Source organism: Vulpes lagopus, chromosome 3, assembly GCF_018345385.1.
Source record: "Vulpes lagopus strain Blue_001 chromosome 3, ASM1834538v1, whole genome shotgun sequence".
Taxonomy (NCBI): Eukaryota; Metazoa; Chordata; class Mammalia; order Carnivora; family Canidae; genus Vulpes; species Vulpes lagopus.
In genome coordinates, this window is record NC_054826.1 from 112,129,111 (window position 1) to 112,144,922 (window position 15,812).

Genomic DNA, 15,812 nt, shown 5'->3' on the forward strand with positions numbered 1-15,812 from the left:
GAAGTAGGGATCCCTGGGTGGCGCAGCGGTTTGGCGCCTGCCTTTGGCCCAGGGCGCGATCCTGGAGACCCAGGATCGAATCCCACGTCAGGCTCCCGGTGCATGGAGCCTGCTTCTCCCTCTGCCTGTGTCTCTGCCTCTCTCTCTCTCTCTCTGTGTGACTATCATAAATAAATAAAAATTTAAAAAAAAAAAAAAAAAAAAGATGAAGTAACAGGACACAATAGGATGACCTAAATCTAACACACATTAAATATCAACATTGAGACAGACACAGTAGGGCACTCTCCTATATGTTAGAGTTTTTTATTTTTTTAGAGATTTTCTTTACGTATTTGACACACACACATATACAGAGCCCAAGCAGGGGGATGGAGAGGGAGAAGCAGGCTCTCCATCAAGAGCAGAGAGCCCGATGCAGGGCTCAATCCCAGGACTGTGAAGGCAGATGCTTAACCAACTGCACCATCCTGGTGCCCCTACATTAAATTCTTCAATACTCATGAAGACCCTCGAGGTAAAGATCAGTCCCGCTCTTATAGATGAAACACTAATCTTAATGAGAGGTCCAGGTTTCAAACAGGGCCAGCCCTCATAGCCCAAGCTCTTTCCACACAACAGTCCTACCAGAGTCTTGCTTATTTCTATTTAGACTTATTCAAGTTTTAAGACTAAATATACCTAATCAGAATAATAACCCTAGAATAAAGTTAAAAAGTTGCTAAAGGCTACCTCTCAACAGGCACAGGCCTCACTGGTTTCACAGGAGAATTTTACTAAACTTTCCAAGAACAGGGAGCCATATTCCATTTAAATTGTTTTACAGCATAGAAGAAAAAACTTCCAAATTATTTTTTACAAAGCCAGTAGAAGGGGATCCCTGGGTGGTGCAGCGGTTTAGCGCCTGCCTTTGGCCCAGGGCGCGATCCTGGAGACCCAGGATCGAATCCCACATCGGGCTCCCGGTGCATGGAGCCTGCTTCTCCCTCTGCCTATGTCTCTGCCTCTCTCTCTCTCTCTCTCTCTGTGTGACTATCATAAATAAATAAAAAATTAAAAAAAAAAATAAAAAGCAGTAAATGTATTTAAAAAAAAAAAAAGCCAGTAGAAGAGTGATACCAAAACATGAGAAAGATAACATCCTCCAAATCAGATATAAATCAATTATTACTCATCAACATTTTGCTAATATTTTTATTTAGAATTTGAGAAGACTATCCCATCTAAGCCCAGAAATGCAAGGGTGGTTATAAAGTATACAAGTACTATTAATGTAACAAGTCAAAGGAGAAAAAAAACAGAATGACTATCTCCATAGATGTTGAAAATACCGGTAACAAAATTCAACAGCAATTCTTGACTTTTTAAGCTTTTAATAAAACAAGATTTAAAAGAATATGTATTTCAAGCCAAACAACAGCAATCTTAAGCCAAACACAGCATCATATTTAAAGTAGAAATATTCTGGGCAGCCCGGGTGGCTCAGCGGTTTAGCGCCGCATTCAGTCCAAGGCCTGATCCTGGGGACCCGGGATCGAGTCCCATGTCAGGCTCCCTGCATGGAGCCTGCTTCTCCCTCTGCCTGTGTCTCTGCCTCTCTCTCTCCTTTCTGTGTGTCTCTCATGAATAAATAAAAATCTTTAAAAAAAAAAATAAAGTAGAAATATTCTCATTAAACTCAAAAACAAAACAAAAATGCCTACCATTTTTTAAAACATATTCTGGAATTAACTACCAATTTACTTGGACCAAAAAAGTCAAAACATGTAAAGTTAGGAGCAAAACCATTTGTAGATGTATCAAGGAAACAAGAGAATCAACAGAGAAGCTACTGGAAACACTAAAATATTTCAAAAATGTAAAAGATTACAAAATTAGTACATACATAAAAAATCAATTGCTTATGTTTGTAAACCTACCATTCATTCTCAAATATGATGAAAGAGCCATTTGCAACAACAGGGATGAAACTGGAGGACGTTATGCTAAGTCAAACAAGCCAGACACAGAAAAATAAATACTGCATGATCTCACTTATATGTGAAAACTAAACAAGTCAAACTTGTAGAACTAGAGAGTAGAACGGTGGTTGCCTAGGGCTGAGGGTGGGGAAAATGGGGAGACACTGGTCAAAGGGTACAAAATTCCAGTGACGAGTAAGTTCTGGGGATCTAATGTACAGTGTGACGACCACGTTAATAATATTCTGCTCTGTACCTGAAGTTTGCTAGAAGAATAGAACTTAATTGAGTAACTATGTGAGGTGATGAATGCATTAATTAGATTGTAGTAATGCCTTCAACAACATATACGTATATTAATCATCATGCTGTATTCCTTAAATACATATAATTTTTATTTGTCAATTTCCCAAAAGCTGGGAAAAAATTTAAAAGTTAAAAAAATGATAGAAGGAAATTTTCTATTTAACAGTATCACACACACACAAACACACCATTAGAAAAATCCAACAAGGGGGATCCCTGGGTGGCGCAGCGGTTTGGCGCCTGCCTTTGGCCCAGGGCGCGATCCTGGAGACCCGGGATCGAATCCCACATCAGGCTCCCGGTGCATGGAGCCTGCTTCTCCCTCCGCCTGTGTCTCTGCCTCTCTCTCTCTCTCTCTGTGACTATCATAAATAAATAAAAAAATTAAAAAAAAAAAAAATTTAAGAAAAATCCAACAAAAACTGTGCAGGACTTTTACGAAGAAAATTTTATGTTACTAAAGAACATAAAGAATTGAATAGGGCCACTTGGGTGGCTCAGTGGTTGAGCGTCTGCCTTTGGTTCAGGTCCTGATCTCAGGGTCACAGGATCGAGTCCCACATCGGGCTCCCCCCACAGGAAGCCTGCTTCTCCCTCTGCCTAGGTCTCTGCCTCTCATGAATAAATAAATAAAATCTTTATTTATTTTTTTGTTTTGTTTTTTAAATTTTATTTATTTATTCATGATAGTCACACACACAGAGAGAGAGAGAGAGAGAGAGAGAGAGGCAGAGACACAGGCAGAGGGAGAAGCAGGCTCCATGCACCGGGAGCCCGACGTGGGATTTGATCCCGGGTCTCCAGGATCGCGCCCTGGGCCAAAGGCAGGCGCCAAACCGCTGCGCCACCCAGGGATCCCTAAATAAAATCTTTAACAACAAAAAGAGAATTGAATAAAATGAAAAGTACATCCTATTATTAGCAAGGAAGACTCAATATCCCCTAAATCAATCTATAAATTAACTAGTGCTAAAGTTGATCTGTTAAATAAATAAGCCAAGAAAAATCTGCAAAGGAACTGCTAGAAGGGAGCTAATGCTATGACATTAAAATGTATGCTAAGCTACAATTAAAATGGTTTGGTACTGGCACACATGGAAGGATCAATCTTAATAGAACCAAACCCATATGGGACTTCAGTCTATGATAGAGGTAGCAAAGAACTGGGGAAAAGATGATTATCCCATAAACGGGGTTAAGATCTCAGGTTAGCTATCTGGAAAACTGTCTTTCACAAGCAGTTCCAACTTTAGAAATGGTTCATATAAATATCCTTAGACATAACTTCCTTCAGGGTATTTTTTCTATGTCACCTTCTCAGTGAGGCTCTTCCCTGAATATCCTCTTTAAATTATGGCACCCAAACCCAACTGTCAATTCCAGATGCCCCTTTCTTGTTTTTATTGTTTGTTTTCTCCGTAACACGTATCACCAACAGCATGCCATTTGGTTCCTGTCTTCCTCACTAGAACATAAGCTCCATGAAGGCAAAGATATCTGAGTGCTTCCTACCCACTACATCTCTAGCATCTAGGCACTCAGGAAATACTTTTTAAACGAATGAAGATATTCTGTGGCAGAAGAGTAGTCAGCACCAATCCCCTTCCACCTTCACTGCAAGCTCAGGCCAACAGTGTAAATATGCTCAGGGCAGATGACTCCCTCCCAGACCCAGAGAGTGCATCTTGACTGTCCCTGGCTCCTCCCTCACCAGTTGCTGATTGGGCAGGAATAGGTGCCCCAGTCTTACCAATGGGCCCCAAAATGAAGGGAGATTTCTGGGGAAGGTCTCCCTCACTAATAAAAAAAAAAAATGATATATGGAGGAAAATGGTTCTCTCTTTCTAGGAGTTGTTTTTTTGTTGTTGTTGTTTTTTTCTAAGGTGGGGGCAGGGGTGGAGGGAAAGGGAGACAGATTCATAAGCAGGCTCCACATGAAGTGAGGAGCCTGATGCAGAATTCCAACCTTGAGATTATGACCTAAGTGGAAATCAAGAGTCGAATGCTTAACTGACTGAGTCACCTAGGTGCCCTTCTATCTTTTTAAGATTTTGTCATCCTACACATGACATTTGGTACTACATCAGCCATTCTGTAATTCTGAGGGGAATGTCAATACACTGAAGATGAAGAAAAGAAGCTCTGAACTTCAGCAGAACAGCTATATTACCTAATTAACCCAATTCATAGTCACTTTTCCAAAATAAACTCTTAATTTTTGAAAAGTGATTTATAGTTGCTCCATTTTAAAAAATATAGATTAGAGAGAGAGAGAGAGCGTGCAAGCACAAGCGTGGGGGAGGGCAGAGAGAGAGAGTCTTAAGCAGAGTCTACACTGAGCACTGAGCACTGAGCCAGACATGGGGCTTGATCTGAAGACACTGAGATCAGGACTTGAGCCAAAACCAAAAACCAAGAGTCAGACTCATAACAAACTGCACACCCCAGGCGCTCCTTCTGTTTCTCAAAGCAGAAAGCGTCCTGAACATACTTACACATGGGCAAAGACTTGCCTAAGAGTGTTCATTTCACTATTATTTATAAAGCAAACTGCTGGTACCTAAAAGTACATCAATGGGGGCTTCCTCAAGTAAAGTTATACATCCAGTGGCATGCTGGTCAATGTTTCCCAACAAGCATGGGGAGGGGAGAGGCTACTGCAGTGTTTACCAGTTTCCAAGATTTAAGTGCTCCCACCACTGACCATACAATGATCAGGTTCAGTAGCAGCCACTCAATGACCAGTTCACTAAACTCAAGACAATATAATAATCAGCTCTCACAAGCCAATAAAACTGGTTCCAACATAGCACTTACAACCAGATGATGAAAGTAACATTTTCTATAAAAATTACAATTAAAAAAAAAGGGCAGCCCAAGTGGCTTAGCAGTTTAATGCCGCCTTTGGCCCATCCTGGAGACCCGGGATCGAGTCCCACGTCGGGCTCCCTGCATGGAGCCTACTTCTCCCTCTCTCTGCCTGTGTCTCTGCCTCTCTCTGTGTCTCTCATGAATAAATAAATAAAATCTTAAAAAAAAAAAAATTAAACATGCCACTATTCATTTTTGCAATATAATTTTCCTTTTCTTCATTATATACTTTCTCCTTATTTGATACTTAAAAACAATTCTCACTAGATTTAATGACCCTTAACTAAAACTGGGTCAATAAACCAAATAAACTGAAATTGAAATCAGAAAGACACATTTTAAATTTTTTTCAAAATGGCTATGGTGTAAAACAAATTTAAAAATTACCAAAAAAAAAAAAAAATCATTTCTTCTACAATTGCTTTTTGTTAAAAAATAGATTGAGCCAAATATGCAAAGCACACTCCTATATTCCTAAAACAGCCCAGTATTCATGAACTCACACCACAAGGTCACTTTGCATTTCAGTCCTCACATTGTGTCACATGGAAATCATCAGGATCTAATTAGTGACTTAGAGAAAGGAAGCAATAATAGAGTGCCGTGGAGCAATCTGCAAAATGTATAGGTCATTAAAGGTCACCCACAGTAACAAAGCTTCTTGTCTCAGGTTTGCTCTGTGTCACATGTCAGACTCCTTGGACTCAACAGGCAACTCTGTGCTATGCATCCACAATCAAGGAGCTTGTTTTCAGGCCTTACTGGAGACTACTCTCTTGTCCAGTTGGATTTCCTCTCAATTTTTAGTGTGAGGAACACAAAAAAATAAAATTCATTGTTAGATTGATGTTTCTCCCCCTGCTCTTCCACCTCCTGCTATGCCAGGAAATAGCACAAAAATTCTATCATGTGGGTTGCCCAACAGGACACAGGAAACTGGGACCTTACAACCTGATAACTAGTGATTGCAATGCAGAGATGGAGCTGAGACTTAGACAGGGAACAGCATTGAAAAAAAAGGTCAGGTTGCTGAATTATCAAGGACATTTACTAGATTTTACTGTAGGAACCCCCCCCACACACACACACACAATATGGGCACTCACACTTAAAGCAGTTTTTTCTTTACTATGACAGGTGGTTCTACAACAAGAATGTGAAAACCGAGAAGTTATATGGGGGTGGGACTATCTGGTCTACTTGCGTTCTTTCCCACCCTCTTATGTCTAAAAGAATTTTTTATTACTCCCATCATCAACTAAGTCCAAAATCATTTGATAAGGTTAAAGCAAGAATTTAATCTGAAGAAACTACAACCTGAGGAGAAAAAAATATGGACAAAAAGAAATGAAGGAGCAAGTGAGGCAATGCAAATCCATGGTTATAAGCAAACATGAGCATTACTCCTGAAGACAGAGTTTCACAGATATTTGCCAACTACAACCCTGGTGAAATAGTAATGGATTTCTTAAATATGTCTGCAAGCTCTTGGGAGTTTTTGAATCCAAAACTGAATTAGGCAGCAAAATGGAAAAAATAAAGATTTTTAAATTTGAACATGCAATACTTTACATGATAACTAATTTTTATATTACTGCACATTAGCTTATGAAAATGCAAAGGAGAAGCTTAAAGTCATATCTTTCAACATGACCAAAATGTAAAACCATGTTAGCTAAAACCATGAGTTAATGTGACTACAACCAGGTCACAGTAAATACGGAGTAATATGAAATCAAACCATTTCTTCTAACATATTCTTCATTCAGTATTGTTGAAGAGCAAGACTATGCAATCAAAAAGTCAAATGTCACACAAAGAAATGAAACATGCTGGAACACAAATGGTCTTCAGCAGAGTAAAACAGGTAACAGCATTATCATTTTTAGAGTCCAAAACAAGAGATGTAACATACAAAACAACTATGACGTTCAGCAAGTATATACAGGTAAATTAAAAGGCAGCACTTATTTTTTGACTCAGCTTACAAGCTAATAAATAAGTGATTCAGGCTCCATTTTAAGAGCAGAAAATTGGACACATTTTAGGTTTTCAATTTCAAGCAGGCAGACCCAGCTGAGTATTCACTATTATCACTGCAAAGGGAGCATTTAGGGTTCTATAAAATCCACATTAAGATGAACATGTGTCACATGGAAATCCTCAAGGTGATCATTACATGGGTGGTATTTTACATAGGTTAACCAAATTCCTTTCAATTCCAGGCTCTTCTAAGAAAACAAAATCACAAATACCAATGAACATCTATGCTGGGTAAGAGGGAACCTGACCACACTTACCGTTTTCCACATAGGGATGAAAGGGTAAAACCAGGGCAAGGATGACCCTTCCTCTAGTTGGCTCCAAGACACTTCTGATATCTTTTAATAAAGTCAAAGGCTGATCACAGCGGTCCAGCAAATTTAAGCAGCTGATGACATCATACTGGAACCCTGTCTTCTGCCATTCATTTATACCAAGCACTCTGAAAATATCAGAAATAACCTGATTGATATAAACCCACTTAAAGACATCCTTAAACATAAAGTTAGAGCATGTACTGCAGGCTCTTACTTTATCTTCTAACTCAAATTAACTGCAAGCTCTTTCATTAAAATTTATGTTTGCAGTAATAAAATGGCCAGGCAAAAGAAAACAGCAACCCTATTTCTTTAAATTTAGCATTTCACCTATTTCCAGATCTTAAAACCTATACTTCCTTTATAAGAATTAATCATATGTTTAATAAGTATGAAGATATAAAGTGATAAAAATGGCTATAACTAGACCATCAAATTCCTGAATATCAAATGAACAAAAAAATCCTACTTTCTACATTCATTGGAATTTAATCACAAAATACATTGTATATTCATGTTTTATATTCCTGGGGTCCCTCCTATTTTTAAGAATGGCTGGGGGTGGTATAAGATAATTTCCTATGGCTTTTTAAGCACAACTCTGTTCCCAGGAGACAGATGCCATCTCATATAGTATCTTCACATCTGAATAACTATATAGAAAACGATAAAGCACAGGTTCCTATTAAAACCGTAAGGGAAAAAAAAAAAAAAAAAAACCTGTAAGGGAAGAGCATAGCTAACACAACACTCAGCCTTGGTCTCTCGCTCTCTCTTCCTCCCTCTCCCTCTCTCTCTCTCTCTCAGAACATTTCTAAATCCTTTACAATGTTTTATCCACCAAAAGAAGGAATTCTCTTATCAAGAGTCTTTGTTAGCCCCACCATTTAAGGCAATTTGTAAATGACTCACTCTGCTTGGTTATGACAATCAGAATGTGGCAGGTGAGACATGTTATGATAGAGGCAGGGAAAAAAAGGAAACAGGAGAAAGGATCTTTGGTAAACAAGTCTCTGATAATGCTGAATAGATACAGTAAGTTATCTTAGAAAATTCTAAAGGTATAATGAGGGCTGTTTCAGAAAACTCATTAGCATAGTGATATTTGAGAGCATTTTTGAATAGTAGAATAAAAGGAGCACAAACCACTCAGCTGCATCTTCTTTTCAGTCTAAAATTTTTTTTTAAATAACTAAAGCCTCCTCTAAAGCAACACTAACCAACTTCAAGGGACTAGTCAGATTCCTTTGTTGCTTGAAGGAAGTAGGGCATTAGGGCTCCAAACTCACTTTGTTGTACTGAACTTGTAACTGCAATGATGATTTTAGAAACTAGATTTAGCTCAAACTCTAAAGATCCTAATTTTGAGATACAAATATGATCAATTCCCATTTTAAAAACCGAGATAAACAATTAAAAAGGACTATTTGCATATTAATACTTTAGTCAAACAGTTTAAATTTGTAAATTGCAAAAACAAATCATATACTTGATTTTAAAAAACAAAATTACAACAAAAGTCTTAGGCCATCTATAAGGAAGCAGAAACCAAGCATTATCATCATGTTTTAATCTAGAACAATCTCATTAAATCTATCTCTGAATTGCCTGCAGTTTTTGAAAGAAAGAAAGACAGGCTCCTAACAGAAAATTATGGCTTTAACACAGGGATGGTTACAGCTACACATTTAGAAGCCCAACTTCATCTTTACTTCTGTAAATTCGGTTCCACCGATGAAGACAAACTTATCAGCCCCACTCAAACAGCATGTTAGCCCAGGAATAACGCATGTGGTTAAGATTTCCTAATGAGGACAGTGGAAGAAGTGACTTGTCCAAATTACACCGCAAGTCACTGGCAGAATAAAAATTACACCTTGGAAATGTTCCTAGTACATTTGGGGCAACGAAGGTGCTCTCCCCAGCTAAGGTGAGAAAGGGCCTGATGATAGGTCTGTGAATTAATCCTGTCAGGGTGGCGGGATGAGAGCAAAGAGCAGCCTGCTCTTCAGTCTCCAACATCTTTTCATTAAAAAGAGAAAATGAAGATAACATAAGAAATAGAATTCTTAACTAAAACATTTTTTTCAAGGAAGATTTCAAACCTCCAGATAATGGATTAAAGTCAGGCATCTTTCAAATGTATATTAAAGATCTCTTCTCTGGTGTTAGAACTGTACATATGATTCCTTTTTGATTACCCACATGTGAATGGTCTATGTGAATTTAAGTCTAAACCCACCCCCTGCATAGCTCAGCATCTTACCACACCCATATTCCCTCCACCATCTACTAACTACCAATCAGATCACCTAAACTAATTTTACCACTAGTTTTTGGTGAAGCAGACCAAGAAAGGAAAATATGCTGCCCAAATTTTTTCCTGCCATAGAACCATTTTGTTATGTGCTATCATTTGTATTGTAGAATTGTTAAATGGTGCACACATCAAAAACTGTATAATCCTTTCCTATGTCTGTGGCTTTTCCAAAACAGTATTTTTTTAAAGATTTTATTTATTCATTTGAGACAGAGAGAGAGCATAAGCAATAAGCAGGGAGGAGAAACAGAGGTAGAGGGAGAAGCAGGCTCCCCGCTGAGCAGGGAGCCCAATGTGGGGCTTGATCGTGGGACCCGGAGATCATGACCTGAGCCAAAGGCAGACACTTAACCGACTGAGCCACCCAAGCGCCCACAAAACAGTATTTCTAACCCTGGAATTATTCTTTTCAAGAAAAGGATTTAAAGTAATAGTTTATCTTCCAGGAGGATTTAAAATATATTTTACAGAAGTGAAAAAAGCAATCAGTATTTTGATATAGACTAAATAAAAAGCAAAACACCAACAGTATAAAGAAAAATCATTGTTTTGTTTTAAAAATCAAAGCCACATCTTTTAAGTTTTACAATTGGGTTTTCTGGCATAAATAGTGATTCTTGGCAACAGAGGAAAAACCCAGACATTTTCTGTAAATTATTTCAAAAATGACATCCAGAACCTTTATTAGGAAGCCAGTTTTTCATGAACTCAGATATCAAAGAGAAGCAAAAAATAGCTAGCTCCCAAGCCAAAATAAAAAAAAGGTATTAAGCTGTAAGTCTGCCCTGCCACCATGGGTTGGATGAACCCCAATCTTAGTAAGAATACCACTTCCTCATTAAAACCTCAGACTGCCGAAAAATATCACTTTGTGAATATGTTTTTATTTAATACTAACGATAATGTGGAGGGAATATCAACCAGTATGAATTCCTATTTAGGTCAAATTACAAATAGATTTTGGCATATGTGTTATAAATTAGGAAAAAAATTAAACTAAGTATTTTTCATATGGTGATAAGTTTACTACTAGGTTATATAGCATGTAAACTCTAGATACAATGAATTATTAATTCAAACATTTATTTTTTTTTTAATTCAAACATTTAAATTTCACTGATAATTCCATTCAGGCATTTAGTCAAGAAGGGCTTCAATGGCAAGTAAGGAATGAAAGGGGCAGGAGTGCATAGAAGGAGAATGAAGCAGTTTCAAACACCTTCCACCTCATATGCACTTCCAAAAACAGATTTTTTTTTTTTTTTTAAGTGGAAGGAGAACATCAGATTAGGAATTTGGCATGATTTAAGGCATTGTTAAAACAAAGGTAAAAAAGTTCCAAGTTTTGAAATGTTGAATTAATTTCCAAGTGAAGAAATACTTCAGTAGTCATCACCACAGGCCCTCCAGGATCTAATCTGAGACAAACTGCTAGAGCTAAGTGGGATCTTACAAATCATGTAGTTCAACCTCACACAGATAGAAATCTACAATAGCGTTCCTAACAGCTATTTAAACACTGAGAGTGGCAAGGACTTGGATGCTCCAGGTGTTAGGAAGGTAAATGCCCCTAAACTCTACCTCAACTTCTGAGAGCTAGCTACACATGATTATACCAGAGATTACACTTACTCCTCTTTCCACATAAAACTCCATTTCCTTTGTTGATCATAACCTTCCCTTCCAACTCCTTCCTACTTGGTCTCTCTTCTCCAAGCTAAAAATTCCCACGTTTTGCCAATGTTCATTCCAGTACTACTCCCAGAGCTACGTCAATACTCTGTCTCTAGGGTTAATTTGTTATGAGCAAAAACTTCAGTGGATAAGAAAGTGAGTGCATAATTCTTTCTCCTTCTAAGGCTCAACCTGGCTTCCCAAATATCAGGAGGCAGGCCCTATTACCTCCTGCATTCTGTACCCAGCATCTTCTTCTCTTCGGGAGAATCCATACTGAATAAAAAACAACCTTCTTCCTAAGTCTCTTAAGCAGGAGATGGTCTTAAAACCAAGATTTGACACTTCATACTCATTAGGATGGCTATCATTAAATAAATAAATAAATAAATAAATAAATAAATAAATAAATAAAGCTGGTGAAGATGCAGAGAAATTGGAACCCTTGTGGATTGCTGGTGAGATGTAAATTGGTGTAGCTGCTAAGGAAAATAGTATGATATTTCCTTAAAAAATTAAACATAGTCTTACCATATAACCCAACAATTTCACTTCTGAGTATATATCCAAAAGTGAAAGCAGACACTCAAACAATTATTGTACATTCATGTTTACAGAAGCATTACTCACAATAGCTAATAGGTGGTGGCAACCCAAGTGTCCACTGACAGATGAACAGATAAGTAAAGTGTGGTATAGCCAGCCATACATTGGAATATCATCTAACCTTAAAAAGGAAAATTTTGATACATGCCACAACATGGATGAACCTTGAAGACGTTATGTTTATTAATGAAATGAGCCAGTCACAAAAGGACAAATAATGTATAACTCCTATATCAGGTTCCTAGAGTAAGTCAAATTTGTAGAAACACGACATAGAATGGTGGTAGCCAGGGGCCAGGGAAATGGAGGGGAGGGGTAGATTTGAGGAGTTAGTATTTAATGGGTACAGAGTTTCAGTGGGAAAAATAAAAAAGTTCTGGGATCCCTGGGTGGCGCAGCGGTTTGGCGCCTGCCTTTGGCCCAGGGCGCGATCCTGGAGACCCGGGATCGAATCCCACATCGGGCTCCACGTGCATGGAGCCTGCTTCTCCCTCTGCCTGTGTCTCTGCCTCTCTCTCTCTCTGTGTGACTATCATAAAAAAAAAATAAAAATAAAAATAAAATAAAAAATAAAAAAGTTCTAAAGATGGATGGTGGTGATGGTTACACAATGTAAATGTACTTAATACCACTAACTATACTCTTAAAAATGGCTAGAATCGTAAATTCTATGTTATGGAGTTTACCACAATAAAATTTTTTTTCACTGAAAAATAAAATAAAAACCAAACCTTAAGAATGTCAGATTTCGACAAATACCCACCATTTGCTTCAACGTGGATGTAACTGGAGGGTATTATGCTGAGTGAAATAAGTCAATCAGAGAAGGACAAACATTATATGGTCTCATTCATTTGGGGAATATAAATAATAGTGAAAGGGAATAGAAGGGAAGGGAGAAGAAATGGGTAGGAAATATCAGAAAGGGAGACAGAACATGAAGACTCCTAACTCTGGGACACGAACTAGAGGTGGTGGAAAGGGAGGAGGGTGGGGGGTGGGGGTGAATGGGTGACGGGCACTGAGGGGGGCACTTGACGGGATGAGCACTGGGTGTTATTCTGTATTTTGGCAGACTGAACACCAATAAAAAATAAATTATTAAAAAAAAAAAGAATGTCAGATTTCAGTCACAAAAGTCTTTACGTCTGATCTCCCTCTACTAAGCTGTCCCTCACGTGCCCCTCTCCTTCTACAGAGCCGACTCCTCTAGACCAAAGTAATACTGACAAGGAAAGATTATTTCTCTCTGTTTCTACTTTACTGTAATATAGAAAGTTTTAAAAATTTTCTAATCATGGAGAATTGTTTCTGATTCATATCCTTTAAATAACATACTCCTCAAGTGCTTGATTTGGCACCACATATACTAAATAATACACTAAAACCAAGAAATATACCCCAAATGATGTCTAAAACTTATACCTGTATTTCTTCTTCTGAAGCTGCCATATCATAGTTTCAGACAGCTCAGTGGCATAAATTTCTTCAAAATGAGGGCTCATGATTTTTGTGACTTCTCCATCTCCAGCACCTAAATCAAGAAGTCTATGGGTTTTCCAGTCTGGATTAATTTTTAGCAGTCTCTGAAACTGATCTGGTGAAAACACAAACATGGAGCCTCTTCCTAGCAACCTGGAAAAAAAAAAGGGGACAAAAATGGAAGAGTCCATACAAAGTAAGCACCCCCACATACATTCAGAGCAACTATAGTAACTAGCCCTGACAGCCTCCTCCTGAACCTACAAAATGTTTATTTTATGTGATTGTATGGTTAAATTATACATTACCTTTTATATGACTTACAAGGGTTAAAAGCAAAGTTAGTAAAATAAGAAAATACCTCCAGGTATCATTTGGCTCTGAGATTATAAATAAAAACTATAAAGAATGGGGAAGGGAGAGAAATAAAAGGCAGAAAGGAAACAGGATGAATGAGAGAGGAAGGGAAGGGAGGAAGAATGAGTAAGAAATTAAAAAGTGAATGTGAGGGGATCCCTGGGTGGCGCAGCGGTTTAGCGCCTGCCTTTGGCCCAGGGCGCGATCCTGGAGACCTGGGATCGAGTCCCACGTCGGGCTCCCGGTGCATGGAGCCTGCTTCTCCCTCTGCCTATGTCTCTGCCTCTCTCTCTCTCTCTCTGTGTGTGTGACTATCATAAATAAATAAAAATTTAAAAAAAAAAGTGAATGTGAAGAACTTATGTCAAACTAGGAAGGAGAGATGGATGGAGTAATGTTTTCTGTTACAGGCCAACAAAATCAGACCACAGCACTAGCCAATAACACTAAGCAGAAAAATCAAATAGGAAAAAAAAAAAAAAAGCTGTTATGAAACTAAACAATGGGTAAAGAAAAATAGCTTCACTATCATAGATGTTTAAGAGACACTAGAGAAAAGCAGAAAGAGCGGCCCCTGTGGCATCAGTTAATTTGCATTTAAAAAGTAGATTCATACTTCCATTGATTTATATATTACCGAAATGTCTGGGTCTATTATTTTTAAAGATCCTAAAAAACATTCAAAACCACAGTAATGCCTCTAAAAAAAGAGTTGGAGAAGAGTTAAATGGAGATCAGAGAGAGCTCTTGCAACAGCAGCTATGGCTCAAACCAAGTCTCACGGAAGCATCATGTTGGGGAGCAGAATGTTCCTCACTTAGCCCTGGTTTTCTAGCTCTCAAATCCTAGTCTTTCCCAAGCAGGGATTCTCCAACTCCCTTTAAGCAGTAAAACCCTTTCTTGAAATCAAGTGGAGCTCAGAGATGACAATGAATGGTAAATGGAGCTGCTGCAGAAATGAGGTTAAGAGCCTTCAAGAAGCTGCCACTTCTGGGCCTTTCCTTGCAGCCTGAAGCAGCTCCTGAGGCACTTCCTCTTCAGACCCTGGAACACAGTTTGAAAACCACTGGTCTAGGAAATGGCAGAGAAATCTGTACTGTACTGCTACTTTCTGGAAATAATCATAAGGTACAACATGTCACAAGGTGACTGGAAAGATGTGTGCAAACCTGGTGCTCCTGGTAAGACCAGTTTAGGAATGGATTAAAACTGCAGAGTTCATATAACAAACCACCTCTCTACCCTTTTCCCATTAAGGCAATAGGAGAGTTTCACCATATCTATTAATGTGTTTATAGCAAATCTTATGCTCCACAGAAATGCTAAAAACTAGGGGGTTTGGGAGCATGGACATCAGAGATTGTTAAACATGATGCTATCCCTTACAGAGAAAAGTGATTTCCTCCAATACAGCTGTTTTGTTTTGTTTTGTTTTGTTTAATCTTCTAATGTACATTACACTGCAGAAAGCAAATCTGAAAAAAGGGACTGAACTTACTGAAGGGGCTTTACAAAATTCACACAGGAGCCAGAGTCAGAGCAGGAAGAGGGTACAGGCAGCATGGCTTGAGGGATGCATGTTCCCAGTGTTGCTGCTGACTTGCCACAGGTTCAAAAGTAATTTACAAAACAGTTATTTGGCTTAAACTTTCCCAGTTATAAAATAACATGTTTTCCTAGCCAACTTCTTGGGATGTAAGGAACCTTGACATGATAATCCTAAAACTCTAGACATAGAGGTCATCTGCAGTCAGAGCTCAGGAGGTAATCTGATCTATCTACATTTAAGGGCACCAAAGAGGGGTGACTGAGTGGCTCAGTTGGTTATTTACAAAAATCATGAGCCACAAAGGCTCCACAAAAAGATTAAAACTG

The 15,812-nt window shown here is 38.4% G+C and overlaps 1 protein-coding gene across 3 annotated transcripts in view; it reads right to left on the bottom strand.

Annotated features, from left to right (window-relative positions):
• The window catches only part of METTL9 (methyltransferase like 9), a 46,200-nt gene that overhangs the window by 14,889 nt on the left and 15,499 nt on the right, over positions 1-15,812 (bottom strand). For all 3 annotated transcript variants that reach the window (XM_041748677.1, XM_041748675.1, XM_041748678.1), the window contains 2 exons: positions 13,524-13,733; positions 7,439-7,623 (listed from right to left, as the gene is read on the bottom strand). In XM_041748677.1, coding sequence (XP_041604611.1) covers positions 7,439-7,623; positions 13,524-13,733 — 395 coding nt within the window. The remainder of the gene's footprint in view (positions 1-7,438; positions 7,624-13,523; positions 13,734-15,812) is intronic.